General features: G+C 36.8%; 2 protein-coding genes and 2 long non-coding RNA genes across 4 annotated transcripts; 1 reads left to right on the top strand and 3 right to left on the bottom strand.

The window, feature by feature from the left end:
• Nucleotides 1–9,750: 9,750 nt before the first annotated feature.
• LOC146954447 (uncharacterized) lies at nt 9,751–14,260 on the top strand. Its single transcript, XR_015013296.1, has 2 exons — nt 9,751–10,020; nt 10,542–14,260. It is a non-coding gene; the product is annotated as an uncharacterized LOC146954447 (long non-coding RNA).
• A 535-nt stretch (nt 14,261–14,795) lies between these two features.
• LOC146954446 (uncharacterized) lies at nt 14,796–16,193 on the bottom strand. Its single transcript, XM_085744707.1, has 4 exons — nt 16,094–16,193; nt 15,843–15,964; nt 15,576–15,762; nt 14,796–15,481 (listed from the first exon to the last, which is right to left on the bottom strand). Exons 1-4 carry the CDS (start codon nt 16,191–16,193, stop codon nt 14,796–14,798), a joined length of 1,095 nt encoding a protein of 364 aa, XP_085600833.1.
• A 497-nt stretch (nt 16,194–16,690) lies between these two features.
• LOC146954445 (uncharacterized) lies at nt 16,691–18,649 on the bottom strand. The gene has a single exon (XM_085744706.1). The coding sequence runs from the start codon at nt 18,119–18,121 to the stop codon at nt 16,691–16,693; it is 1,431 nt and encodes a 476-aa protein (XP_085600832.1). The 5' UTR covers nt 18,122–18,649.
• A 267-nt stretch (nt 18,650–18,916) lies between these two features.
• LOC146954444 (uncharacterized) lies at nt 18,917–22,994 on the bottom strand. Its single transcript, XR_015032979.1, has 2 exons — nt 21,644–22,994; nt 18,917–19,198 (listed from the first exon to the last, which is right to left on the bottom strand). It is a non-coding gene; the product is annotated as an uncharacterized LOC146954444 (long non-coding RNA).
• Nucleotides 22,995–25,382: the final 2,388 nt, after the last annotated feature.

Raw genomic sequence — 25,382 nt, 5'->3', positions numbered from 1 at the left:
AATTTTTAAATTTTTAAATATTAATGGAAATTATTGATATATTGATTTATAAACAAAATATTGTCAAGGCATATAACAAAATTATTTTTGACTCATAATCACTTATAAATCAGCAAAGTCAAATATAGAGCTCGTTTGTTATAGCTTTTGTTACGGATTAAAATAAAAGTGATTTTGACATAAAATAATTTAGAGATTATTTTTTAGAGATTTTATGAAAAATCAGAATCTATTTTGCGTTTGTTTACCGTAATAAAAATAACTTTTTTTAAAAAATTATTTTGTTTGTTTGGATACAGCTATATAAAAGCGATTTTTTTCTTACAAAATTAGTTCAATCTTTAAATCCATATTTTCTCTCTCCTCTAAAAAAATCTATTTTTTGAGAAGCAACTCTCAACAGCTTCTCATTTGAAGCTGTTTTTAGATTTTCTTTTAAATTCTGATTATTTTAAAAATCTGTAACAAACGGATTTAATATTCTTAAAAGTGATTATTTTCTTAAAAAAAAGTGATTTTTTCCTAAAAAAAAGCTACAACAAACGGGCTCATAAACTTACAGGTTAATTTTGAATTCTGATGCAGAGGGCTGAGAGAGGTTGAGAAAAACTAAATAATACGGGAACGAACTATGAACTGTGAGAACCCTACATATTAATATTTATTATAGTGCTAACAAATCTTTTTCTAAAATATTTTGAGTCATAATCTTTTTTTAGAGGATTTAAAGTCCAATCTTTAGCAATATTGTTTGCTTACGTTTGTTACTAATCTTTTTTTTTTTTTTTTCCAGAAGATTTAAAGTCCAATCTTTAACATTATTTTTTGCTCACGTTTGTTACTAATCTTTTTTTTAGAGTATAACATTATTATTTTTTGCTCACGTTCGTTACTAATATTTTTTTAGAGGATTTAAAGTCCAATATTTAACATTATTTTTTGCTTACGTTTGTTACTAATATTTTTTTAGAGGATTTAAAGTCTAATCTTTAACAATATTTTTTGCCCACGTTTGTTACTAATCTTTTTTTTAGAGGATTTAAAGTCCAATCTTTAACATTATTTTTTGCTCAAGTTTCTTACTAATCTTTTTTTAGAGGATTTAAAGTCCAATCTTTGCCATCATTTTTTGCTCACGTTTTTTACAATTGATCAAAGGCTAGGGAAGAGTAACTTATACTAATAAAATAATAAAATTTAAATGGAAATACTGTTTTCTGTGGAAGTAATAAAATAATATGGAAATACTGTTTCTTGTGGAAAAGATATGAAAATACTTGGCAATCTTTGTCGATTGCATTGAGGGGAACAACACATATGTACAACATAAAATCGGCTGATAAAAAAGTAACATGAGTTTTTGTTTTGTGCTAGTTTTTTGTGAGTTTGATATGTGATTAACGGAGGTAAAAGAGGGTTAACGGGGACGATTAGTGACATGGATTAGTAATCCACGTGCTATTTTATAACTGGCTAACAGTAAGAACAATTCATAAGGAATTGTGTGTGAGTTTTCTCTTTAAATTAAATTTATTCTTATTTATTTGTTACATGTGTTATTTGTATTTAAAATAAAATTAAAATTAAAAATTAAGGGTATTTTTGGAAAGAAAAGTCCAACCCATAAGTGTGCTGAAAGGGGTAGTTTTCTTTATATATAGTATAGATTTAGTCCATTTGCTTTTATCAATAATTTAGAATAATGTTAACAAAATAATTTCGGAATAATGTTAATAAAATAATTTAGAATAAAGTTAAGAAAATAATTTAGAGTAATGTAAACAAAATAATTTAGAATAAAGTTAATAAATTAATTTAGATTAATGTGCACAAACTAATTTACAATAATGTTAAGAAAATATTTCAGAATAATGTTAATAAAATAATTTAGTATAAAGTTAAGAAAATAATTTAGATTAATGTAAACAAAACAATTTAGAATAATAAATTAATTTAGAATATAGGCCTTAAATGTAACAAAAAAAACCAAGGCATAATTGAAAATTATTTAGTGCATAGGTTTTATATGCACTAAATTCAGTCAAAAACAGTAAAAAAAAACGTGTAAAACACAATAAAATCATGGTTGAATAACCGACCAAAGTCCAAAAAACGTGTTCTTGAGTTGTGACCACCGGCCTAACTAGCGTGAGTTAACTCACGCTAGTGTAAATCTTGGGCGTGAGTTAACTTGCGTAAGTTATAACATCCAACTTATAAAATTACGGCCAAATTATAAGTAGCGTGACTTAAGTCACGTAGCGTGACTAAAGTCACGTTCATCTTATAACTGGTGTAAGTTAACTCACGCTACGTGAGTTAACATGCGTAGGGGCAGTATGGACTTTTACTTTGGGAGTGAGCAAAATCATTTGGGTAAAGAGCAGGACTCTAATTATGGGTGCTGATAACCGGTGCCCCCGAGGCACTGGTTAAGGAGCAATAAATTGATCAGCTTCATTTATTTTATCTCAATTAATATGAGAAATAATATAAAATAGTTGGCCAATTTTGAGAGTTGGCCAATTTATATCCCTGTGAATTAGAAACATAATATTATGTGATTTCTTCTTGTGAATTTTCCTCACAGCAGTATTTTTTTTCCGTGAATTTTTTCTGCACCATTCTTTTTTTTTTTTTCTTATCCCGTGAATTTTCCTCAAAGCATCTTGTTTTCTTTCATTTTTTTAATTAAAAGTTGTAGGCAGTTGAACTATACCTTTTTTTTTTTTTTTAGAGAAGAACTATACTCTATCTGTCGTCTTCACATTACATAATGCACATTTTTAAATAAATACAATATTCATTTTAATTGATACAGTCCAATGGAAATTAATAAATTAATTTCCCAATGTAGTCTACGGAAAAATAATACTTTAATCAATTTTCTTGGCGGAATCCTGAACTTAATTTCAATTAATTTTTTTTCAAATTATCCACAAGTTTACAACAACCCCTTTCTCAATTCAAATCATCTCAGGTTTTTATTTAATTATTCTTTCAGTTACAACATCTAATCGCGTAAGTCTAGAATTTTTTAATGTTTACCTGTGGTTCTTAAAGAAAAAGGACACCGATTGAGTTCAAAATAGACACTACTAAAAAAACAAAAATTAGTGAGGAAAGTTTAGTGAGGGAAAACGTGAAATCCCTCTCAAATTCCGTCACAAAATTTTGCGACCAAAGAATTTGTGAGAGATTTCATTTTTTCCGTCACTAATTTTCCTCCCTAATTTTGCTTTTTCTAGTAGTGAGAGGCGAGTAAAAATTAAAGTAGCTCTTGAGAAGATTGTCTCCAAAATTGACCCCGTAAAAAAACTCAAACACGATTTTGTTCCTAAAAGAAATGTGGTCAAGTGCAACACAGGGAAAAAAAAAACCTATGACTTTTGAAGATCCCCTTATTATTGATATAATAAGGTCGAAAGATGCAACATTTAGTGTGTTTATGGGAGATCCTATAATGTTTGAGAAGGAGCTTCTTCCTAGCTCTTTTATGGAAACAGATCTTGTGCATTAGATAGCAGATGTTCTCACTGTGCAACCAGTTCAGATAGCAGATGGTCTCACCTCTGATTTGGCTGAGCAACAAAGAGAGGAACAACAATGACAAATATCTTGATTTACGCATTGTTGGTCCTTGGCGTGATTCTCTCATTAATCTAGACTACACTCAAGGTTACTCGTCATTGTGTGGCTCACTTCCCTCAAGAAATGAGGTTTTAAACCCAAACGTCGCTCATGACTTGGAGATTTTGCGGCCACATTGTTGGAAGGGAAATGATGTTAGGAACTTTGTGCCTCAACTTTACACTGATGAGGAAGAGAGAGAGACAACTATGAACTATCTGAGGAACAGCTCTACTGCTTCGGAAGATCCCTTTATTGAGGTGGAGTCTCGGTTCACAAAGAAGAAGAATAAGCAGAAGGGTTTTCGTGTTCATAATACTCGCTCCGCGGGTAGGTTACCATATTGATTCATGGGCTTTCTTTGAGTTACTTTTCTTTTTCTTGTTCTTGTTCTTGTTCTTTTTCCTTTTCTTTTCCCCTTCGTTTGTTTGCTTTTGTTTCCTTGTTTTTTTCGGTTTGCGTTTGGCCCCTTCTTTTTGTCGCCTTTATCGTTTAAGAAGGTTTTGGTTAGGTCCCCCTTCTCCTTTTGTCCTTGTTTCCTTTTATGTTTATATATCAAGGGTGCTACAGTTGATTCTTCATCTGCACCCCTTTTGTTTTTTTTAAAGAGTAAAAATTGACAAAAAATTAAATTTTGGGATCACAAACTTTTTTCTCAGACCTTGCATATATAACTCTAGCGTAAATTAACTTCCACTCGGTACCCAGTGTGAGTTAACTTGCGCTGAAACCCAACGTGAGTTAACTTGTGTTGCGATCCTCTCCTGTAGTTAGGCCAACACCAGCAGCTCACACTTCAAACACACAAAAAGTGTAAAAATTTGGTGGAATGGTCTCAAATCATTGAAAAATGATAGGAAGCAAGTGTCTACACTCATTAAACGTCAAAATAATGGTAATGCATCATGTAACCTAGTTACATTCTGCTGGTTTTTCTTCTAGCTACGTAAGTTTGGGGCCCTAGACGTAGCATAAGTTAACTTCCTCTAAGGTGCCAACGTGAGTTAACGCTGGTGGGTAGCGTGAGTTAACTTGCATGGTGGTTTCCAGTTTGAATTTTGGCGTCTTTTTTCTTTTCTTTCTTAGGCTTATGTAACATAAGTTATTTATAATCTTTTTCTTTGTCATTTTTTATTCGTTCTTCATAGTGATGGTTGAAAATACGGTAGATGATGGTGTTGAACCCAAACCGTCCAGCATTGAAGCTTTTGTTGATGTCAAACCTTCCATTGAAGCTTCCGTTGATGGCAAACCTTCCATTGAAGCTTCCTTTGAAATGAAACTTTCCGGTGTTTCCAAGCTTCATGACAAATGACGTAAACACCGCATCATTTTTTTCACCAATGATAGATGGCAAGTGCGAGATGAATTTCTTGATTTGGTTCATCGACAAAGGGCAAAAGCGTATTTTGCATATCTATAGATAAATCCAATCTTAAAAATCCAATGTTGACGTTGCATTTTGAAAGAAGTTGTGAATAAAAACCACCAAAGACGAAGAAGAAATTTAAGCTTGAAGGCACAGATTCAAGGAAATGTGGATGTCCGTTTAGGATGCGTGGTTACTTTGAGAAGAAGACAAATGAATGGTGGTTGGTCATTCTTAATGGAGTTCAGAACCATGAGTTGGAGCCAAAGTTAGGCGGTAACCTTCTTGCCGGTACACTAAGAGAGGAGGAGAAGAAAAAGGTTGTTGACATGAAAAAAAATCTTGGAGTTGTTTAGGAATATTCATGGATTTGAAAGAAAAAATAAAGAAAGTTTGATGAATATAAAACATGTTTACAATGCAAGTTTTAGATGGCGAAAGTCTATAAGAGGCGACAAGACAAAGATGCAATACTTGGTTACAGAGTTGGAGAAGAACAAGTATTTTTATTTCACCAGGGAAAACTGTGATGATACTACTCTTGAAGACATATTTTTTGCTCATCCTGAATCTATTAATTTGCTTAACACTTTTCCGACCGTTGTGGTTATGGACTCCACTTATAAAACCAACTTGTACGGAATACCATTATTTGAGATAGTTGGTGTTACCTCTACCAACAAGACATATTCTTTTGCTTTTGCTTTTCTTGCGCGCGTCTGATAAAATTGGTAACTTTACTTGGGTTCTAGAGATGTTAGTTGGTCTTTTGTCCTCAAAACTCGATATGCCTAAGGTGATTGTCACTGACAGGGACACTGCTCCGATGAATGTTGTTGCAAAAGTTCTCCCTGAAAGTGTCACTTTACTTTGTAATTTTCATATAGAGAAAATTGTAAGAGCTAAATGCTTTATGGATTATAGAGTTAAACTAAAGCTGAAGAATGTAAAAATTGATGGGAAAGATAAATAAGTGAAGAAAGTGAAGGAGGTGAAGGCAAGTGATATACTTAACAGGGCCGGACCTTGGGGAGTGCAAGAAGCGCTACTGCATCGAGCCTCTAAAAATTATGGGCCTAAAAAAAAAATTATAATACCCACCCCGATTGAAAGAATCACAACAATTATTTCTTTTTCGCACTAACCATTCGTTTTCCCCCTTCCTACGACGTAGGAGTGACATTCCAAACGACACTGTTAGGTAAATTTCACATCTCTTTCACTTAATTTTATTTTGTTTTGTTTCGTGTTTAAAAGTTGTTCCGATTCTGATTTTTTAATGAAGCTTAGTGTAGACCATGATTTTCGGGTGTTAATCCATTGATTGGTTTTGAACCCTCAATCGTTTGGACTTTCTCGATTTTTCGTGGAAGGGAAAATGAGTTAAACCCTTATTTGGATTCGGAGGTCGGTTACGATTAGGGAAGGTGTTAGGCACCCGCATCGTCCACGGTACTCCGTGGGAACCTCTTTCTAACTTTATTTTTATTTGAAAATTTATTGCTTAAAGTATAAGTGAAAGAATGGAGGGAGAAGAAGTATGAACAAAACCGAAAACATAATGTAAAGAAAAAAATGATTAAACATGATATGCAATCAGGATATTGATTAAAGGATATGTGAAACCAAAAAATGAGATTAACATGCAAAAAAAACAAAATAAAATATGCAATCACGGATGTAAAATACAAAGAATTTTTTTTTTTTTTTAAAATGAAACAGGGGTGCAATAATCATGTATGGGGGGTGTATACAGTGATTCAAAAAAACAGACAGGAACACATGAATGGGCCGAGAGAGAGTCCGGTGGGCTTAATGATTAAACCGGTTCGGTTCAAGCCTGGACCGGTTCACAGGTGAACCGAACCGGTCTAACAACTTCTATAAAATCCAGTACCGGTTTATTTCTTCATTTTCGACATATGTTTCTCTTTCTAAAACTCAAAAATACTCCTTCTTCTCTCTAAAAACACAGCTCGCCGGAGAAGAAGACCGGAGGAACTCCGGCGCGGTGGCCGACCACCCTAGGGTGGCGGCGCCGCCGCCGTATTTACATTTTTTTTCATTTTTCAAAAATTTTTTACAAGATCTGGTTCCTCCTCTTCTTCTCAGTCCGAAACTGGTACTGGTTTTTCAAAACAATCAAAGCATAGGCCTAGATCTAAAGATGAAGTTTCGAAAAAAATTTCAAATATAAACAAAAGAGAACAAGAATGGAAACGAAATCGGAAAAGGGAAGGAGTGGTTACCTCTTATAGATCGATGTTGTCTTGTAAAAATAAAGAAATCAAGCTGCTGCTCATTCCTTTCTCCTTGCTTGAAATCCGTTTCCTTCTTCTTGTTCGCGGTACCGTTTGTTATTGAGATAATAATGGTGAAATGCTACTGGATCTACGTTTCTGTTCAGTGTTGTGAATCTGGACCGATTTGTGAATAGTAGTGGTGATGGAATTCGAATCTGAACGAGATTGTCACTGTTTTTGTGTTGAAACAGTGTTGATTTGGAAAGTAGTGATGATATTATGAGTAGTGTGAGCTTTGTATTGCTGGAAAATGATTATGAGTTCATGATGTTCATGTGGTGTTCATCATGTTCATATTTTTTTTGTGATTTTTGGTTGTTTCGATCTGTAGAGGGAAGAAAGAGAAATGGAATAGTGTTTGTAATAAAAAATTGCTGCTATCTCTGACTGATTCGACAGGTGCAGTAAATGCAGGCTTTAAATACTGCTATAAATTAGGGTTTCTGACTCTGAGAACAAAGACTAAAATGCCCTTATGTCTCTGATGCAAAAAAAGGACAGCACAACACCAATGGATTGGTGACCAAGTTTGTAAGAGGACCAATACTAGACTGACACATGGACAATAAAGGACTCAATGACTAAACAAAAGACTAAAAAGAAAAAATAAAAAAAGAAAATAAATAAAAGAGTGTGAGTTTAAAAACTCACGTGAATTGGAAAAGAAAAAAAATAATACTAAATTATAATAATAATAATAATAATAATAATAATAAAATCAAAAATAATAATAAAAAGATAATAAGACTAAAGACTTACCATAAATGAGGTATTTTAAAATACCTCTCTGCCGAAATTTTGACTGAAACGTCTAAAATAACGCGGTGTTTTAAAGTGCGTGCAAAACTCTTTTAAAGCGGTTTAAAAAAAACGGACAAAGCGGAGATTTTACATTAAAAGTTTTTGAAGGAAGTTAAAATAAAAGCAGGACACTAAATACTTAAAAAGAGCGCGTAAAATATTTTAAAAATGCTGACGAACAAAAGAAATGATTTAAATTACACAAAGCCTGGACAAAAATGAATTTCACTTCAAACTGTAAAATAAAAAGTCTCCAAAATTTAAAAGACGACTAAATGCCTTTAAATAGTTAAAGCGAAAAAGAGTTTGAAATGTTTTAAAAATACGACCAGAAACAGAAACAGAAACCACTATCCTCATAGACAATCTCGTTGGGCTGTCTGATAGCTTTACCCTTGCTCGGATCCTGCTTTTTTGTCGATTCTTCAGTTGGAACACTAACTTCTTTCTGAACAACGACAGGGAGCACCCGCCCACTTCTCAAAATCTTGCAACTTTCCGCAATATTGTCCACATGGACTGACGAATCAAGAGGTACCTTTTTCCCATCTTCCAGAATTGTATATTCATAATTATATGGCACGGCTCGCTGAGAAAAATAAGGCAATTGTTCTGGCGGACAGATCACCATAGGAGTGCCGGCTGGTCTTGCATGGTTGACTGTTATCACAAGTGGTTCTCGAGTTCTGAATACCGGAGTAACAACACAAACATTCCTATCTTTCTCCTTTCTGGTGACAACAAGCTCTTTCCTGTCTAGCAACCCTTGCACATCATTCTGGACTTGCTCACAACCACGAGGATCCACTGAACATATACCACAAGCCTCATGATTGTGGCTGAAGAGGGTGGCTTCACACATCTTTGCTTGTATCGGAACCAAAGGAGTTTTGATATCACATGCATAGAGAACAAAGCTGTCTTCTTGAATCATGTTAACGGCCGGCCCATGAGGTGGCAGAGGGTTATTTGGAACAACAGGGTCAGGATTTGTGAAGGTTAATTCTTTGCTTTGGATTAACTTCTGGACCTCTTCTTTAAGGGCGAGACAATGTTCAACGTCATGCCCCGGTGCCCCTTGATGGAACTCACAGGTGCGGTCAGCACGATACCATGCAGGTAAAGGGTTTTGCATGCGGGGGGAGGCCTGGTCTGTACCAGATTCCTTGCAAGGAGATAAGGCAACAAATCCTTATATGGCATGGGTATAGCAGGGAACTGATTTCTAGGAGGGTGTGGCTGTTGTTGAGCTTGTGGACGATGCTGTTGTGGTTGAGGCGGTGGAGGATAATATGGGTGTTGGGGGAATTGTTGAGGATTGTATGGTTGATAAGGTTGCTGGTATAATGGTGGATAGTATGGTCACTACAACATTTTGGCTCTACGGCAACGCCTAATTTTTAGATGGTAAAAAAAATGTTCTGGTGCAATATGATAGTCAACGGTTTTCATATTCCATTGTGATAGTGCATTAAAATTTTACAAGTTTTATGCAAGCGTTCTCGTATGGGAAACCAGAACAGTTATTATTGGTTCTTTGCGGCAACGATCGAAATTGTTCTGGTATAACTTGAAATTATTTTTAGAAAAAAAAATATAAAACCATCCAAACAAATAAATAAACCTTCCTTGAAAATAATAAAAAATAAATCGAACCTCACCTCTCCAAACAAAATATTACGAACCATCTTCACCTCTCAAAACACAGAATCAAACCTCACCTCTCATCTGTCAACCGAATCTCTCACCAAATCGACCTCACCTCACCAATCTCACAACCTCACATTCAATCGAACTTCACCCTCACCTCAAATCACAATCTAATAAAAACCCTGATTTCACAATTCAGTTTTCTAAACCCTTTGTCGCCCTTAACATCATGTCTTTGCAATCTATTGAAAGTGGCACCTCCTTGAGGTATCACAAAACTCTATGAATCCTCTGTTTCAATTTAAATTGTTCTTAATTTTTGTTTAATTTTGTCCAAAAGAGTACCTGTTGTTTATTTTATCAGATTTCATATGGGTTTGTTTAATTATTAGTTAATTGAATATAAATTTCGCATTTTGAACTCATTGATGATATATTTTTTAAATATTGGGTCGGTGTTGGACTTGTCTTATTGGGTCATGTTATAATTCGTTGATTGGTTGATGAGTTGTGGTTTTCTTATTATGGCTGGTTGTATGTTGAAATCATATAAGTGATACCGCCGTTGTATTGTTATTTTGTATATGTGATGGTTGTGTTTTGTTTATGTGTTGGTATCTTGTATATGAATTAGGTATCTGTCTCGTGGTCTGTTATATTGTTTTCTTCTTCATTCTCAAATTCATTAGCTTAATTTTATTCCATTCATGTAATTGCTATTATATTATATATTATATGATTTCAAAGTTCTCTATGTATATCTCAGATGGTATTTCCTTATTTAACAGGATCGTTGTGGCAATGAAAAATGGAGATCTAGATAGCAAACATATTGGGTGATCCAATTTCGGTGGCTAACTTGGATTTTGGAATCCCTTGGCTAAACGATGCTTCTAAAAAAGTGTTATAGAACTTCCAGGTATCTTTTCACTTTTGATAGATTTTTCTTGTTACATATGGATAGTGCAGCTCCGTGATCTTCCTGAAATTGATTACTTACTCATTACTAAAATCCTTGATGATCAATGCCATTTAAAGACGTCAAACCCTTTGTCAATTTTGTTGTAACCTTCTCTTTTGGATTATTTGAATTTTTAGTTTTAACTTGTCTTCCATGCCACAACTTTAGTCCATAGTATTGTTATTATGATGTTGTGACTTTGTCAATTTAGCTTATAACTGCTTATTGTATAACTTCATAGCCAATTCAAAGACATCTATTAGGAAGAGCCTTGCATTAACTTGAAGGCAATCAACAGTATTGTAAGTTAGGGGAATGTTTCTTTGTTTTTTGTGTAAAAAATAATAAAATAAAAAAAGGAATAAGGGAGTGAATAGGAGAGAGTGGTCCGAGTGATAGGAGAAAGTAGTTAGCATTAATTTTCTTTCCTAATGTGAGAAAACTAAGGGAATTCATGGGTTATAGATAATAGATAATTCATCATAATTGGATAGGTGGTTATTAATTTGTCAAACTCATGTGTAACATAAATCTCTACCTCACTCAAAGTCTGATCACTATTTTTTTTTTCTTTTTCTAATTTTTAAATTGCTGACACAAGGAATAACTAGAGTAAGAAAAATAAAATAATCTTTGTATACAATGCCAACTTTCAAAAATCAGTGTCAGAATAAATCAAGCGGTAATTAAAAATCAAACCTATTGATTCCTTGAAATCAGATGAGTCATGGATGATAAAGCACCTTAATGATATCATTAACTATATGACTTGGTCATACTCTAGTCTCTGTTGTCAAAGCAGCCAGCCTGGCCGCTATAGCGGAGTGTAGCGGAAAAACCAGGTCCAACGAACCAGACTGTGTCGACGCGTGTCAGGCCACGTCGGCGCATGTCAGAAGTTGAAAGCGGACAAAGCGGACCTATAAATTTTCGATTTTGCTATCCCTTTTATTTCATATTTTGAATACTTCATGAAATTTTGAGTAATGTTTAAGGTATCTTAGTATTTCCTTTTGAATAGTATGGTATCTAGTATTAAATTTATTGGTGGCCACACCACCGAAATAGCGCCCGCTACGCGCCCCGCTCCCGCACCGCTCCAATTATTGGGTTGGCCGCGCCGCATTTCGCATTGACAACAGAGACTCTAGTTTAGATACCTCCTAAAGTTTACTCCTACTACTAACTTACTAAATACTTGTATGGATTAAAAAGGAAAAAAATAATGTAGTATGCAGTTGTTGGTGATTACCCTCCAGTGATGTTAATCTGATCTTGTTTTGTAACTAGCTCTGGAAGAGTATCTTGGCCACGCCTAGAGTTGGCTACTTTTAATTAGAAGATACAAACTGCTCTTGCTCTTCTCTTTTGAGTCTGCTATGCACTTCTGGTACCAGTTGGCTTTATTTTAATAAATTTATTTCTTTATAAAAAGCAATGTTTTATTGTTATTATCTTTCTTGATCTGATGCCCTGTTATACTTTTCCCAATTGTGGACTTTATCTAGAGACTCTATTGCTAATTTACTTTTCCCAATTCTACATATAAATTGATAGTGGTGCCAGCTTGTATCCTATAACTTTTTTGCTGGCTTATTTGTGATCTTTATATGCTCTAAGTAGGACATTCCATCTAGTTTATGAGAGCCTCTGAAGCATGGGTACTCCTAACATGGTTAAGTATCTGTACCGGGTTCGTATCCGGGTACTCGTATTGTACGTACCGAAAAAAGTTTAATAACATATTTATCCATTTTGATCAGAGCCCCTCATGTACGTCTTCTTTTTGTTGATAAACATGTGTATGTTCTTTTACAAAATAGTGTCAAGTTGCCTTGTTATTATTTATTCATTTGAAAAAGAATTTGGAGCCATTCGGTTCTTAATTTTTGTCTACTAACTTAAATAACCTTGTAGTTCATATATTCTTATTATTTTGATGCGTTAGATAAGGTTTTATGCTCTCTTGAGCCGGTTGTGTACAAATAAATTATCATGTTTTCGTGTATAGTTTTTTGGTACAGTTTTGATAGTTTTTTGTCGGTTTTTCTTGGTGATTTCGGATCCTGGTTTTGTTGCCCCTTTGCTGTGATCTTTGTTGGCCTTGTTTTTTGGTTTCTAGCAGATTTTCAGGTGTTTTCAGGTTGTTTATAGTTTCAAAAAACACATTGGAATTGGAGTCTGTGTCGTATTAGACCCTTTCATTTTTTGCTGGCTCAAGTTTGGTTTGGGATTTCATTTCCCAATTGTTAGTCTTGGATTTTGGTTATTTTATGCATTTTTTTTTGTGTCCGTCAATTTTGCCTAAGTTTTGTAGCTGTTTGGTCTTGTTTTAGCGGATAACATGCTTCTTTTCTCCATATAGTTTATCCCATATTAGTTTTTTATTAGTCATGATGTTATAGCCTCTTTGTGGAGCTTTTGTTCTTGTGTTTTGTCAGCAATTTTTACATGTGGGGTGGGGTGGATGAGATTTTGGCTTGCTTTTAACTTAAGTTGTTACCTTATGTATCTATCACCATGCCTCTATTGTTGATTAGTGCGTGTTTCACATGATATATTTGTCTTGACAGCGTAATTTTTGTGTCATTCATAGTTTCTATTCCATACTTCAACTCGACCTCTCTTCCGACCACAATATTTGTTGTAGTTTCAGAGAAAGTACTCTTCAAGAAGGTATGTTTTATTTTTTATGGGAAATGCTAACCGGGGGCACCGGTTAAGGATGGTAAAAAAGGAAATTATATAGTAGTTATTGCATTGAAAACTGTGTAATTAATACTAAAAAAGTCAAAAATGTTTCCTTTTATGGTTAATAATTACCTTTTTTGGCATCCTTAACTAGCACCCGGGGCACCGTTTAGCATGACCCATATTTTATTAGTCACAAAAATGCATTAATGCAATTGAATTTATAAATATTGCATTGCAAAATAGTGGATTTATTGAAGTATATGATTATGATATGTTAGCCTAACCACCCGATATTAATATACACCGTAAAGGAAGAAGTTTTTGTGACGCAATTATTTGACATCCCTTCATTATGTATTGGTAATTGCAGGAAAATGAAGAAAAATAATGGATGTGTTTGATATCCAAGCCAAGTCTAACAATGAATTACTTCGGAAGATGCATAAAGGTAGACCATCAGAAGCAACCATTGGCAATTGGAAATGTGATTCAAACACCTCAAAAAGCAAGACCAATTGAAGTGGTCATTGAATAATATAGCTGCAACCCAACAAATTAAACCTGTTGAGACGGATAAAGGGTTTGTTCTGAACAATTGTATTAAGAGAAAATTGGAAGTAGAAGCATTTAAGAATATTGTTGAGCCGGGGAAAGGGTTTCGTGAGAACAATAATATTAAGAAGAAATTGAAGTATTCAGTGGATCATCAAGTTGAATGTTCAATTGAATCACATGTCTCAAAGAATTAAAGCATCTAAGAAACATTTTATTTTGAACAGTAATTTTGATTTCTATTTGACAAATATTTGATTTTGTTATATAATAGTTCAATTTGAGATATTACATGTAAAATATTGTCCGAAGATTATTGTTCTATCAAGTCAAATTATAATGATTAAAGAAAAAAAAATTCACAACACATTTTTAATATTAACCATTGGTCAAACAAAATATATTAAATAAAAAAAACTTTCTTATTTGCAACAATGAGAAACGTTGTGGTAGCTTATGATGTAGCATATGAACATGTCTATGAGAACGGTTTGAAAGCTCATGAATATACGTCTATGAGAACGGTTTGAAAGCTCATGAATATACGTCTATGAGAACGGTTTTTTTGACCTCTACGGTGCACAAGCGTTGAAGTAGCCATTAACACTGTTTTGCAAATTAGTGAAATCGCTACGGTTTTTAAAAGGATACGTCATGAAACCGTTGTCTTATACAACTTTGAAAACCGTCCTACAAAGGTTCTTAAGCCAACGGTTTTATGTAAGCCGTTGCCGTTTGTAAAGAAAAGCGTAGCGAAAGGCAAGCACAACGCCTTGGTTTGCCACGCCAATAAAACCGTTCTGGTATCCAACCACAACACTTTTTTTGGATTTTGCTACGGTTTTTTGGCGTAGCTATAGGGACAATATGTTGTTGTGGGTGGAGGTGCTTGAGGCCTGGGTGGTTGGTAGTTCAGATTTTGTGGACTTAGCATTTTTGGTGCGACATTGGCAACATAATGGTAATTTGGGTACACAGGCTGAGATCCGCCATGGGCCACCATGCCGACCTCCTGAGTATTCTTTCTTGGATATCCATTTCCAGACCTTCTATTGCCATTAGACGACCCACTTGATGAGCCACCCGAAGAACCGCTCGACGAACCACTATCCTTAGACACATGTCCCTTCCGGGCCCATTCTTCAATTCGTACTCCCAAATCCACCATATCAGTGAACTTTTGTGAAGCACAAGCAAGCATCTTCTCTGAGTAAAAAGGGCTCAAAGTTTCAAAGAATAATTCAGATATTTCCCTTTCGTCCAACAATGGGCGGATCTGAGCTGACTTCTGGATAAAACGCTGAGCATATTCCTTGAAAGATTCCTTATCCCCATGCGTCATAGACGACAGCTCTTTCCGATTAGGTGCTAGATAGGAGTTGTACTTATACTGTTGGAGAAAAGCATTGGCCAATTCCTCAAAAGTAGTAATACCCTTCAAATTCATGTACCATGTGTGTGAGGGTCCAGCCAAACTATCTTGGAAACAGTAAATAAGCAGAGGTTCATCTCTCCTATGAGCTGTCATTTTCCAGACATACATGGTTAAGTGCATTTGAGGGCAGGTTTCTCCTGTGTACTTCTCAAACACTACCATCTCAAACACTTCTCAAACAGAGATCATGCACACTCTGACTGAACACCTCTTTACCCCGGATATTCCTCAATTCTTTCTGTACCACATTAACCTTCTCTTCCAAGTTACCCACTCGATCATCTCCCATTACACTACCAGAGTGATAAATCTGTTCTTCCTCTTGCTGGGTCGCATGGACAGTAGGCCCTGCCTGAGCCATAGTAGCCTGTGGAATTGGTTGACCAATTTGAAAGAATGTGTTGACTGTCCTTGAGGAAATGGCATCTCATTAGCTCCGGGACGAACCTCGTCATTGATCATGAGTGGCATGCCCCATGGATAGCCGGGAGACATGTAGTACTGAGAAGTAACACCAGAAGGACCAGGTGGACGGAAGCTCTGATTGTACACATCACCAGAAGAGAAACCTACCACGAGAGGCTATGTAGGCCCAGCAGAAGTAACAGCGGTAGGTATGGGTTGCTGAGTACCATCAGATGCAGCAGAGACACCCGTTGTAGGAATAGGCTCAGAAAGCACTGCTTGTTCTCTCTAACCCATCAGAGTCTCCATCCTAAGTGTCATCTTTTCTAACTCTGCCTTCAGATTACTAACATCCGCTCTGAGCTGAACGTTTTCCTGTTCTGCAGTTGCCATCTTCTTTTTGATGTAAGCTCTGGTGTGGTGAATACGAGTAGGTTTGGACTGAATTCGTCGGGCCACTTTCAATTACTGCGGCAGAAAGGAATGAAGTGTGAGACTTGATTTTGACACTTTATGGATGCAAATGATGCATGATATGCTAAATGCAAAAGTATGCACTTTTTCATTTTTTATCGAAGGACTTATAGAAGTAATTTTGTAAACATAACAACTTAAACCTTACATTAATAATAAAAGTGCTACAAGATAATTCCCTTTCTAACAACCAAGCCAAGGGATAAACTTACAAATATAAAACACTACAAGATAAATCCCTTTCTAACAGCCTGAGCCAAGGGGTAGACTCCAAATATAAAATACTACAAGGTAATTCCCTTTCTAACAACCAAGCCAAGGGATAGACTTACAAATACAAAACACTTGCAAATATAAAACAATACAAATATAAAGCATAAAGCAGTAAACAGCTCTTGGAAGAAACTTCAGACACTCTAGGGAGACGGATAAGAACATGTGCTGGCAAAGAAGGCGCTCCGTTTCTTGTTTTGTCCCGGGACCTTGTCAAGTGCAGCATCCTTTTCTTTAATGATGGCTTCTAACCGGGCAATCTCAAGTCTTATCTCTTCACTTTCCCAAGTCCTTGTCTCTAACATACCCATTACTATTTCATAATCCTGTTCTTTCTTGCGGAGCATTCTCTTCAAAACGGCTTTCTCGCAGTTGGACGCATGCAAACGCTCTTGGTACTCTTTCTTGGTCTCTGGGGGTAAAGGCCTTGGTATTTCTGGATCAGTTGCAGACACGTGCCTTGGTATGGTGTAGGGCATACCGAAAGCCACAGCCCTTTCGATCACCCACTGAGTGTAAGACTCATGTGCGATGTCTTGTTTTTTCCCTAGCTGGATTCCATCAAACTTACGAACGGTATACCAAGCTTGCACAAACCGCATCCTCAAATCTGTATGACCCACGTCGCTATTAAGGTAGAACTCGCTGGATAAAGAAATACTATCAGGCTTCCTTCTCATAGGATATCCATACTGGCGCATAGCAAGAGTCGGATTATAAGTGATTCCTCCACATGTACCAATGAGGGGCACATTCTCAAATTCCCCACAAGCACCGATGATCCCTTCAATGTCAGCAGCAGGGTGAGCCCAAACAATGTCGGCCGGGGTGAGGGGCATAAGCCTTTCAGACCAAGAAGCTGTCCCGATGTCGGTCTTGGAGAAGACGACTTTGGGCAAGTGTGAAGCATACCATTTGTATAACAGAGGCGCGCAACTAACAATGGTTCCGCCCTCTTGGCGTTGTCTATGGTGGATGGAGTGGTAAGTATCTGCAAGGAGGGTAGGGACCGGGTTATTAGAGAGGAAGATTTTGATTGCATTGATATCAACAAAGTTGTCCATGTTGGGAAACAAGAAGAGGCCGTATATAAGTAAGGCGAGAACGGATTCAAATGCATCGGTTTTTTTGGCTTTGAGAAAGTCAGAGGCTTTTCGGTAAAGGAATTTAGCGGTTAGGCCGAGGAAATTGTTTTTAATGGTAAAGTGGGGTTGAACTAGGTCGAAAGGCTTTAGATGGAGTGCTTTTGCAATAGTTGTCTCTTTAGGTGCGGGCTCAAGACCATTGAAGGGTACTTCTTTTGACACCGGTAAGCCAACCCAATAGGAATACTCCTCGAGTGTGGGGACCAACTGATAATCTGGGAAAGTAAAGCAATGGTAAACCGGATCATAGAATTGCACCAAAGTTTCCAAAATACCGTCGTCCACCCTCACCTTGATGAGTTCGAGTAACCTCCCATACCATTCCCGGAACTTCTTAGGATTAGCAACTTGATTCCCTAGCTCCCTTAGTCTTGTCAGATCCGGTCTCTTGAAACTATACTTCTTAATGCTCCTTGTTTCGGGATTCATCTACAATGTTTACAAAAAAACTTGTCTAAATCCTTCGATAGTTTTATGAATGGAAAAAATATTTATGGATGAATGCATGAATGCATGATGCTAAGAACATTGAATACATGAGGGGTTAGATTCAAAATGTTGGAGGTGAAGGTAACGCCATTTGGTAAGGACTATGGTTTTTAACTTGCACTTGTAACAAAGGTTCTACCAAGTTCCCAAATTACAACTACCCTCATGGACTTATCGGTGCGTAGGACTGCTCCTAGACCAACAGTATTCATAAGGAAGTCTAGTTTGAGTGTAGTATCGCGTGACAGCTAAAGTCAAGACCGCTCTTGGTTTAGCCACCGCACTACGTCCTAGAAAGGGCAAGATGGGTTAAAGGTGATCTAAAGGTCCTCAACGCTTGATGGGTTTCAAAAATAATATCGCCAATCACGACTGCTCATGGTGACGTATATTTACTCTTGAACCCACGTTGAGTGGAGTTATATCACATGCACACATAGGCAGGACCGCTCTTGGTATGGCACTATGATTGTACTTCGTCCTATCTTATGTTTCACTCAAGTCCGGGAGTAGGAATTATTTTCTCACCCCTCACGCAACAAGGTAAATATATACAAAGTATAAACAAATAAAGCACAATAATAAAGGAAGAAAGGTGGGTTTGACCCGCGTAGGATCCCCAGTGAAGTCGCCATTTTGTAGACCATGATTTTCGGGTGTCAATCCATTGATTGCTTTTGAACCCTCAATCGTTTGGACTTACATCAGACATGTTCTAGAAATAGATGCTACGTCTCCGAATAAACCACAATACAATACATGCATAAAGATCATGTTACACAACATAGCAGCGGACATACTTAAAAATCATAAAACATCTCCAGATCTCAACAAAATACAATTGTATTCTCCAAATCCAAATAATAGAATATATCAACAACTCCAAGATACATAGTCAAAATGAAACAACATGCAAGGACTATCCTAGATCAGAGCCCTAATCTAGACACTTGCATGAAAAAGAGGAACTCCACTCCTCGGCATCAACAAGCAACAACTAAGCATCCTGCACGCCGTCTACCCATCCATACAGAGAGGTAGGCGGTCCACCACAGACCACTGAGGGTTAGCATTACATCATCATAATCCATATGAAAACATAGCATTCAAGGAATCATACATATCACATATACAAACCATCCCTCCTAGAATACTAGCATCACATGATTATCATCCCCCATTACTAGCATCTCAAGCTACCACATTATCATCATAGTATAGCATGCATAATCATTCTCTATTCAAGATATCGACAAGAGCTCATCATTTAACAACACTAATCGAATGCAAATATTACTCACCTCATTACTCATCTAGCATGCTTAACTCAACAAGTACAATTCATCATTTCAAAGCAATCATCATTATCAAAGAAATCACCACATCATATGTATATACATATACAATTCTCACTTCATCATTATTATCAAATTAATCATCATCAAGTGGGTTCACCAAGTGTATAAGCACAAACAATTAAGATATGCAATTAGAACATAGTTCAATTATTCACAACCGTCAACAAAATCCACCAATGTACATATACATCAATCCACATAATCACAACGTTCACCAAATTTCACCCATGCACAATTCACCAAGTCACATATTCAAATATGTCACAACTCATCAACTAATCAAATGCATGCAATGTTCTAGACTCTTCTAGATGCATGTGGTACCAAACTCCTCCAAGGTCGTCACCTTATGATGCAACAAAAACATCATTATCAACGGCTATAATCAACGGCAATATGGATACAAGTATCCGGTCAACGGCAATATGGATATAACATCCGAAACGACATATGATGCATGAACATATGACTCAATCCACAATGCATATGTTCACAACAATTCAACGGCTATAATCAACGGCTATAATCAACGGCTATGATCAACGGCTATATGTATATACACGCATTCATCACCAATCACATCAAAACTAGCATGTATAAACTCACCACCAACAATCAACATTTAACATGTTCAACAAACAACATAACATAAACATGTTCATCACCATTCAATTAGTATATATGCATCGACAACAATTCACCACCACTTGACAAATATACAATCACCAACAACATCCACAATTCAATCAACATATAGTTGTCACACATACACATCATCAATCATCTCCACATAAATCAACATATAGTTGCCACATTTCCACATAATTCCTTACAATCCAAATAAAGGAACAATTATAACATATGATCACAAACATCATATTAATCTATTCATAAAGGGTTCACAAGCAATTGGCTCTCAAAAATCATTTTCTACCAAGTTCGTCTCCAAAAATCACAACATTGAAAATAATTGAGTCATCTAACCAAAACCAAGTAAACAAGTTCAATTGCCTATGCCATGTATTCTCACAAGTCACATATGTGTGTAGTAGAGGTTACAAAAGCATTTCATCGGCCACACATGAAGAATTCCCAAAAATCACGAAGTTCGTCTCTTGGCATCATTTTGCAAAACCAATTCATTTCCAAAACAAAACCAAGTTAGACCCAAGCTATGATACTCTTAGAAGCTTAATTATAAACTGATTGAATAAGGTTAGGTGTTTGGAATCCATTGGTATGCTTAAAAGTACACAAAAATACGAAAAAACAAGGTTTTGGGATTCTGCAGAACTGACACGGTCGCGTCGTCAGGACACACGGTCGTGTGATCCCTTACAGGGGACTCTGACACGGTCGTGTCATCCAGACACACGGTCGTGTCATTCCACCAGTACAGCAAAAATGAAATTTTACGTTTTCGTGCATAAAATCTTGTTTTCGAATCCGATTTCAGTTCCGTTTTCACCAATGCATTCCTAACACTTAGACCATACAAACCACACTTGAAAACTTGACATTTCAACATTAAAACAACTTAATCAAACTCATCCCAAAATGACTTATTTTGTAAAAGCTCTTAAAAACAACTTTTACTCAAAAACCCATTTTCTTCCCAAAATAATTTCTCTCCAAAACCAAGTGATTAAAACAGAAAATCATACCATTCTAATCATTCTAACAATCTTCTTAATTCATTCAACATCATCAAAATCAAACTTCTTCATTATCAACCCATTTTCACCAAAAATTGCAAAATCACCACAATTCAATCACAACAATACTTTCATCAACACCCAAAGCATAAATCCAACAACCACATGTACCAAATCAATAACAACAACTAATGAACATGAATTCATGCACAATTTGACACCACAACTTCATTTTTCAACAAATTTGCTCAAGAACACAATATACCCATATTTTTACATTTCAACATGTTAATTCACATACTAACACACAATTATCCCACAAATCATGTTATCAAACATAACAACAACAATTATGCACGAATTTACAACAATTAGATTCAATTCATCAATTTCATAAAATGGGTAAAAAGGAAAAATTATGAATTATGGTTGAATTCTAACCCTCTTACCTCTAGCACCAAGATTCTCTAACCCAAGCTTCAATTTAGCTCCTAGATGATGAATCCCTCTTCTAGCTCTAACCTTCCTCTTCAATCTCTTCAAACCCTTTCTTCTCTCTATCCTCTATCTCTTATCTTCTCAAATGAAAAATGAAATGAAAATGCTGTAACCCTATCTCTCCTCACTAACATTAGTTTATAAAGGCTCACTTAATGGGCTTATCTCACAAACCTTAATGGGCCTAACCCATTTCTAATTCAACCTCAAAAATGTTACTACTCACTTACCGGTAAAATATAACACTAACGGTCACTTAACGGTAATTAAAATAATTACTACACCCTCTCTACTAACTTGGTAAAATAATAACTTCCACTAAACACTAAAAAAATAACTTTCTGCAAAATTACAAAATTGCCACTGCCCTCAAAATGACCAAAATGCCCCTAAGTCCAAAATGACTAAAATACCCTTCTAACACCGAATTCTACGATTCCCAACCAAAAATACACACAGAGGCAAATAATCACATAAGAGCACATATAACACACATAAATAAATAATAAAATAAAACTAACGAAAATCGGGCTGTTACAACTCTCCCCCACTAAAAAGAATTTTCGCCCTCGAAAATTACCTGAAGGAAACAACTCTGGATACGCAACCCTCATCCTACTCTCTGATTCCCAAGTGGCACTCTCACCGGTCGGTCCAACCCAAATCACTTTAACCAAAACGACCTCCTTGCCACGCAAACGCTTCACTTCACGATCCTCAATCCTCACTGGCCAAGTCTCAACGGTCAAATTATCCCTTACTTCCAAATCATCCACTTGAATCACATGAGACGCATCATACACATATTTCCGCAACTGAGATACATGAAACACATCATGAAGATTCGATAAAGATGGCGGTAACGCAATCCGATACGCTACAACCCCAACCTTCTCAATAATCTCAAACGGTCCAACAAAACGAGGCGTCAACTTCCGACACTTCAAAGCACATCCAACACCATTTACAGGATTCACTCTTAGAAACACATGATCCCCAACCTGAAACTCAATATCCTTTCTCCTCTTGTCATGATAGCTCTTTTGCCTACTCTGAGACGCTTTCATCTTCTCTTGGATCATCTTCACCTTCTCCGTAGTCTCTTGCACCACTTCCAGTCCTAACAAAACACTTTCTCCTGACTCATACCAACACAACGGCGTCCTACACCTCCGTCCATACAAAGCCTCAAACGGTGCCATCCCGATACTAGAGTGAAAACTGTTGTTGTAAGTAAACTCAATCAACGGTAAACATTCGACCCAACTGACACCTTGCTCTAAAACACAAGCTCTCAACAAATCTTCCAAACTCTGAATAGTCCTCTCCGTCTGACCATCAGTCTGGGGATGATACGCAGAACTTAACCTCAACTTAGTTTCCAAAGCATCTTGCAAACTCTCCCAAAACTTAGAAGTAAACCTCGGATCCCGATCCGACACAATACTAGAAGGAACACCATGCAATCTAACAATCTGCTCAATGTAGATCTCAGCCAACTTCGCCACAGACATACCAGTCTTAATAGGAACAAAATGTGCCGACTTCGTCAACCGATCAACAATCACCCAAATAGAATCAAAACCCTTAGCAGTCTTCGGCAAAGCTCCAACAAAGTCCATTGATATAATATCCCACTTCCACTCTGGCACGAACAACGGCTGCATCAAACCTGACGGCTTCTGATGTTCAATCTTAGACTTCTGACACACCAAACAAGCATACACAAACTACTTCTGTGACCTTCTTCCAAAATCTGCTTCTTAAGCTCAAGAACACTTGGCACACAAACACGATCACGAAACATCAAAACACCGTTCTCATCCAATCTAAAGTCTCCACCTTTGCCTTGATTAACCAACACCACTCGATCTACAAGTTCCAAATCTTCCTTCTGACCATTCTTGATCTCCTCCAGAATATTACTTGTCAGCTTCAACATTCCCAACCTCACACCATCTGGTGTTAACTCACTAACCAAACTCAAGTCTCGAAATTGCTCAATCAACTCCAACTCTTTCACCATCAAAGCAGACACATGCAACGACTTCCTACTCAAAGCATCAGCAACAACATTGGCCTTTCCAGGATGATAGCTCAACTGGAAGTCAAAATCCTTAAGATACTCCAACCATCTCCTCTGCCTCATATTCAACTCTTTCTGGTCAAACAAGTACTTCAAACTCTTATGGTCACTAAACACTTCAAACTTAGAACCATACAGATAATGCCTCCAAATCTTCAACACATACACAACGGCCGCTAATTCCAAGTCATGAGTCGGATAATTCTTCTCATGCACTTTCAACTGCCTCGAAGCATAAGCCACAACCTGACGATTCTGCATAAGCACACCACCAAGACCCATCTTAGAAGCATCACAATACACAACAAACGATTCCTTCGGATTCGGCAAAATCAACACTGGAGCTGACGTCAACCTCTTCTTCAACTCTTGGAAACTCTCTTCACACTTAGCATCCCAAACATAAGCTTGTCCTTTCCGAGTCAACTGCGTCAATGGCAACGCCAACTTAGAGAATCCCTCAATGAACCTCCGATAATAACCTGCCAATCCAAGGAAGCTTCTAACCTCAAAAACAGACTTAGGTGATTCCCATTGCAACACTGCATCAACCTTCGACGGATCTACGGCAATACCACCTTTAGAAATCACATGACCAAGGAAACTCACTTCCCGCAACCAAAACTCACACTTCGACAACTTAGCAAACAACTTCTTCTCCTTCAACACTCCCAACACAATCCTCAAATGCTCGGCATGCTCTTCCTCCGACTTGGAATACACCAAAATATCATCTATAAACACCACCACAAAACGGTCCAGAAAAGGATGAAATATTCTATTCATACACTCCATGAAGACACCTGGCTCATTAGACACTCCAAATGGCATCACAGAATACTCATAGTGTCCATACCTCGTTCTGAACGCAGTTTTGGATATATCTTCCGCCTTCACTCTAATCTGATGATATCCTGATCTCAAATCAATCTTGCTGAACACTTCTGCACCAACCAACTGATCCATCAAATCATCAATCCTCGGAAGCGGATACCGATTCTTGATTGTCACCTTGTTCAACTGCCGATAATCCACACACAACCTCATGCTACCATCCTTCTTCTTAACCAACAACACAGGAGCTCCCCACGGCGAAACACTTGGCCTGATAAACTGTTTCTCCAACAACTCTTCCAACTGCTTCTTCAACTCTCCCAACTCTGATGCAGACATCCGATACGGCGCAATCAAAATAGGACTCGTTCCAGGCACCAAATCAATTGCAAACTCAACTTCCCTCTCCGGCGGTAACTCGGTAATGTCGTCCGGAAAAAATTCTGGAAACTCTTGCACTACCGGCAAATCACCAACTCCTTTCTCACTACTCTCCTTCAATGAAGCGAACATCATGAACACACTAGCTTCGCCATCCAAAGACTTCTTCACTTGCTCCGCGGTTAAGAACCTTCCACCTTCTTCAGCTACCAGTTTTGAAAACGTTATACTCTTGGTTAAACAATTAATGTTAACACCAAAAGTCAACATCCAATCCATACCAAAAATAACGTCCATACGCTTCAACGGAAGACACACAAGATCCAACTCAAAATCAACAAGAACCTTAACACAAACCACAACCAACTGAGCCTCTGCAGCCAAAGATA

This window comes from Medicago sativa, chromosome 1, assembly GCF_051527215.1.
Source record: "Medicago sativa cultivar Bolivia chromosome 1, Bolivia_mono, whole genome shotgun sequence".
Taxonomy (NCBI): Eukaryota; Viridiplantae; Streptophyta; class Magnoliopsida; order Fabales; family Fabaceae; genus Medicago; species Medicago sativa.
The sequence above is the reverse complement of the archived record's forward strand: the minus strand, read 5'-3'. Positions and strand labels throughout refer to the sequence as shown.

What these genes read in the sequence shown, in the direction of transcription:
- LOC146954446 (XM_085744707.1), bottom strand. Translation starts at nt 16,193, where the DNA reads ATGGCAACTGCAGAACAGGAAAACGTTCAGCTCAGAGCGGATGTTAGT. An exon ending in TAGGATGGAGACTCTGATGG is followed by an intron (nt 15,965 to 16,093) that starts GTTAGAGAGAAC and finishes CTCTCGTGGTAG; the next exon opens with GTTTCTCTTCTGGTGATGTG. An exon ending in TCAGAGTGTGCATGATCTCT is followed by an intron (nt 15,482 to 15,575) that starts GTTTGAGAAGTG and finishes GGAAAATGACAG; the next exon opens with CTCATAGGAGAGATGAACCT.
- LOC146954445 (XM_085744706.1), bottom strand. Translation starts at nt 18,121, where the DNA reads ATGAATCCCGAAACAAGGAGCATTAAGAAGTATAGTTTCAAGAGACCG.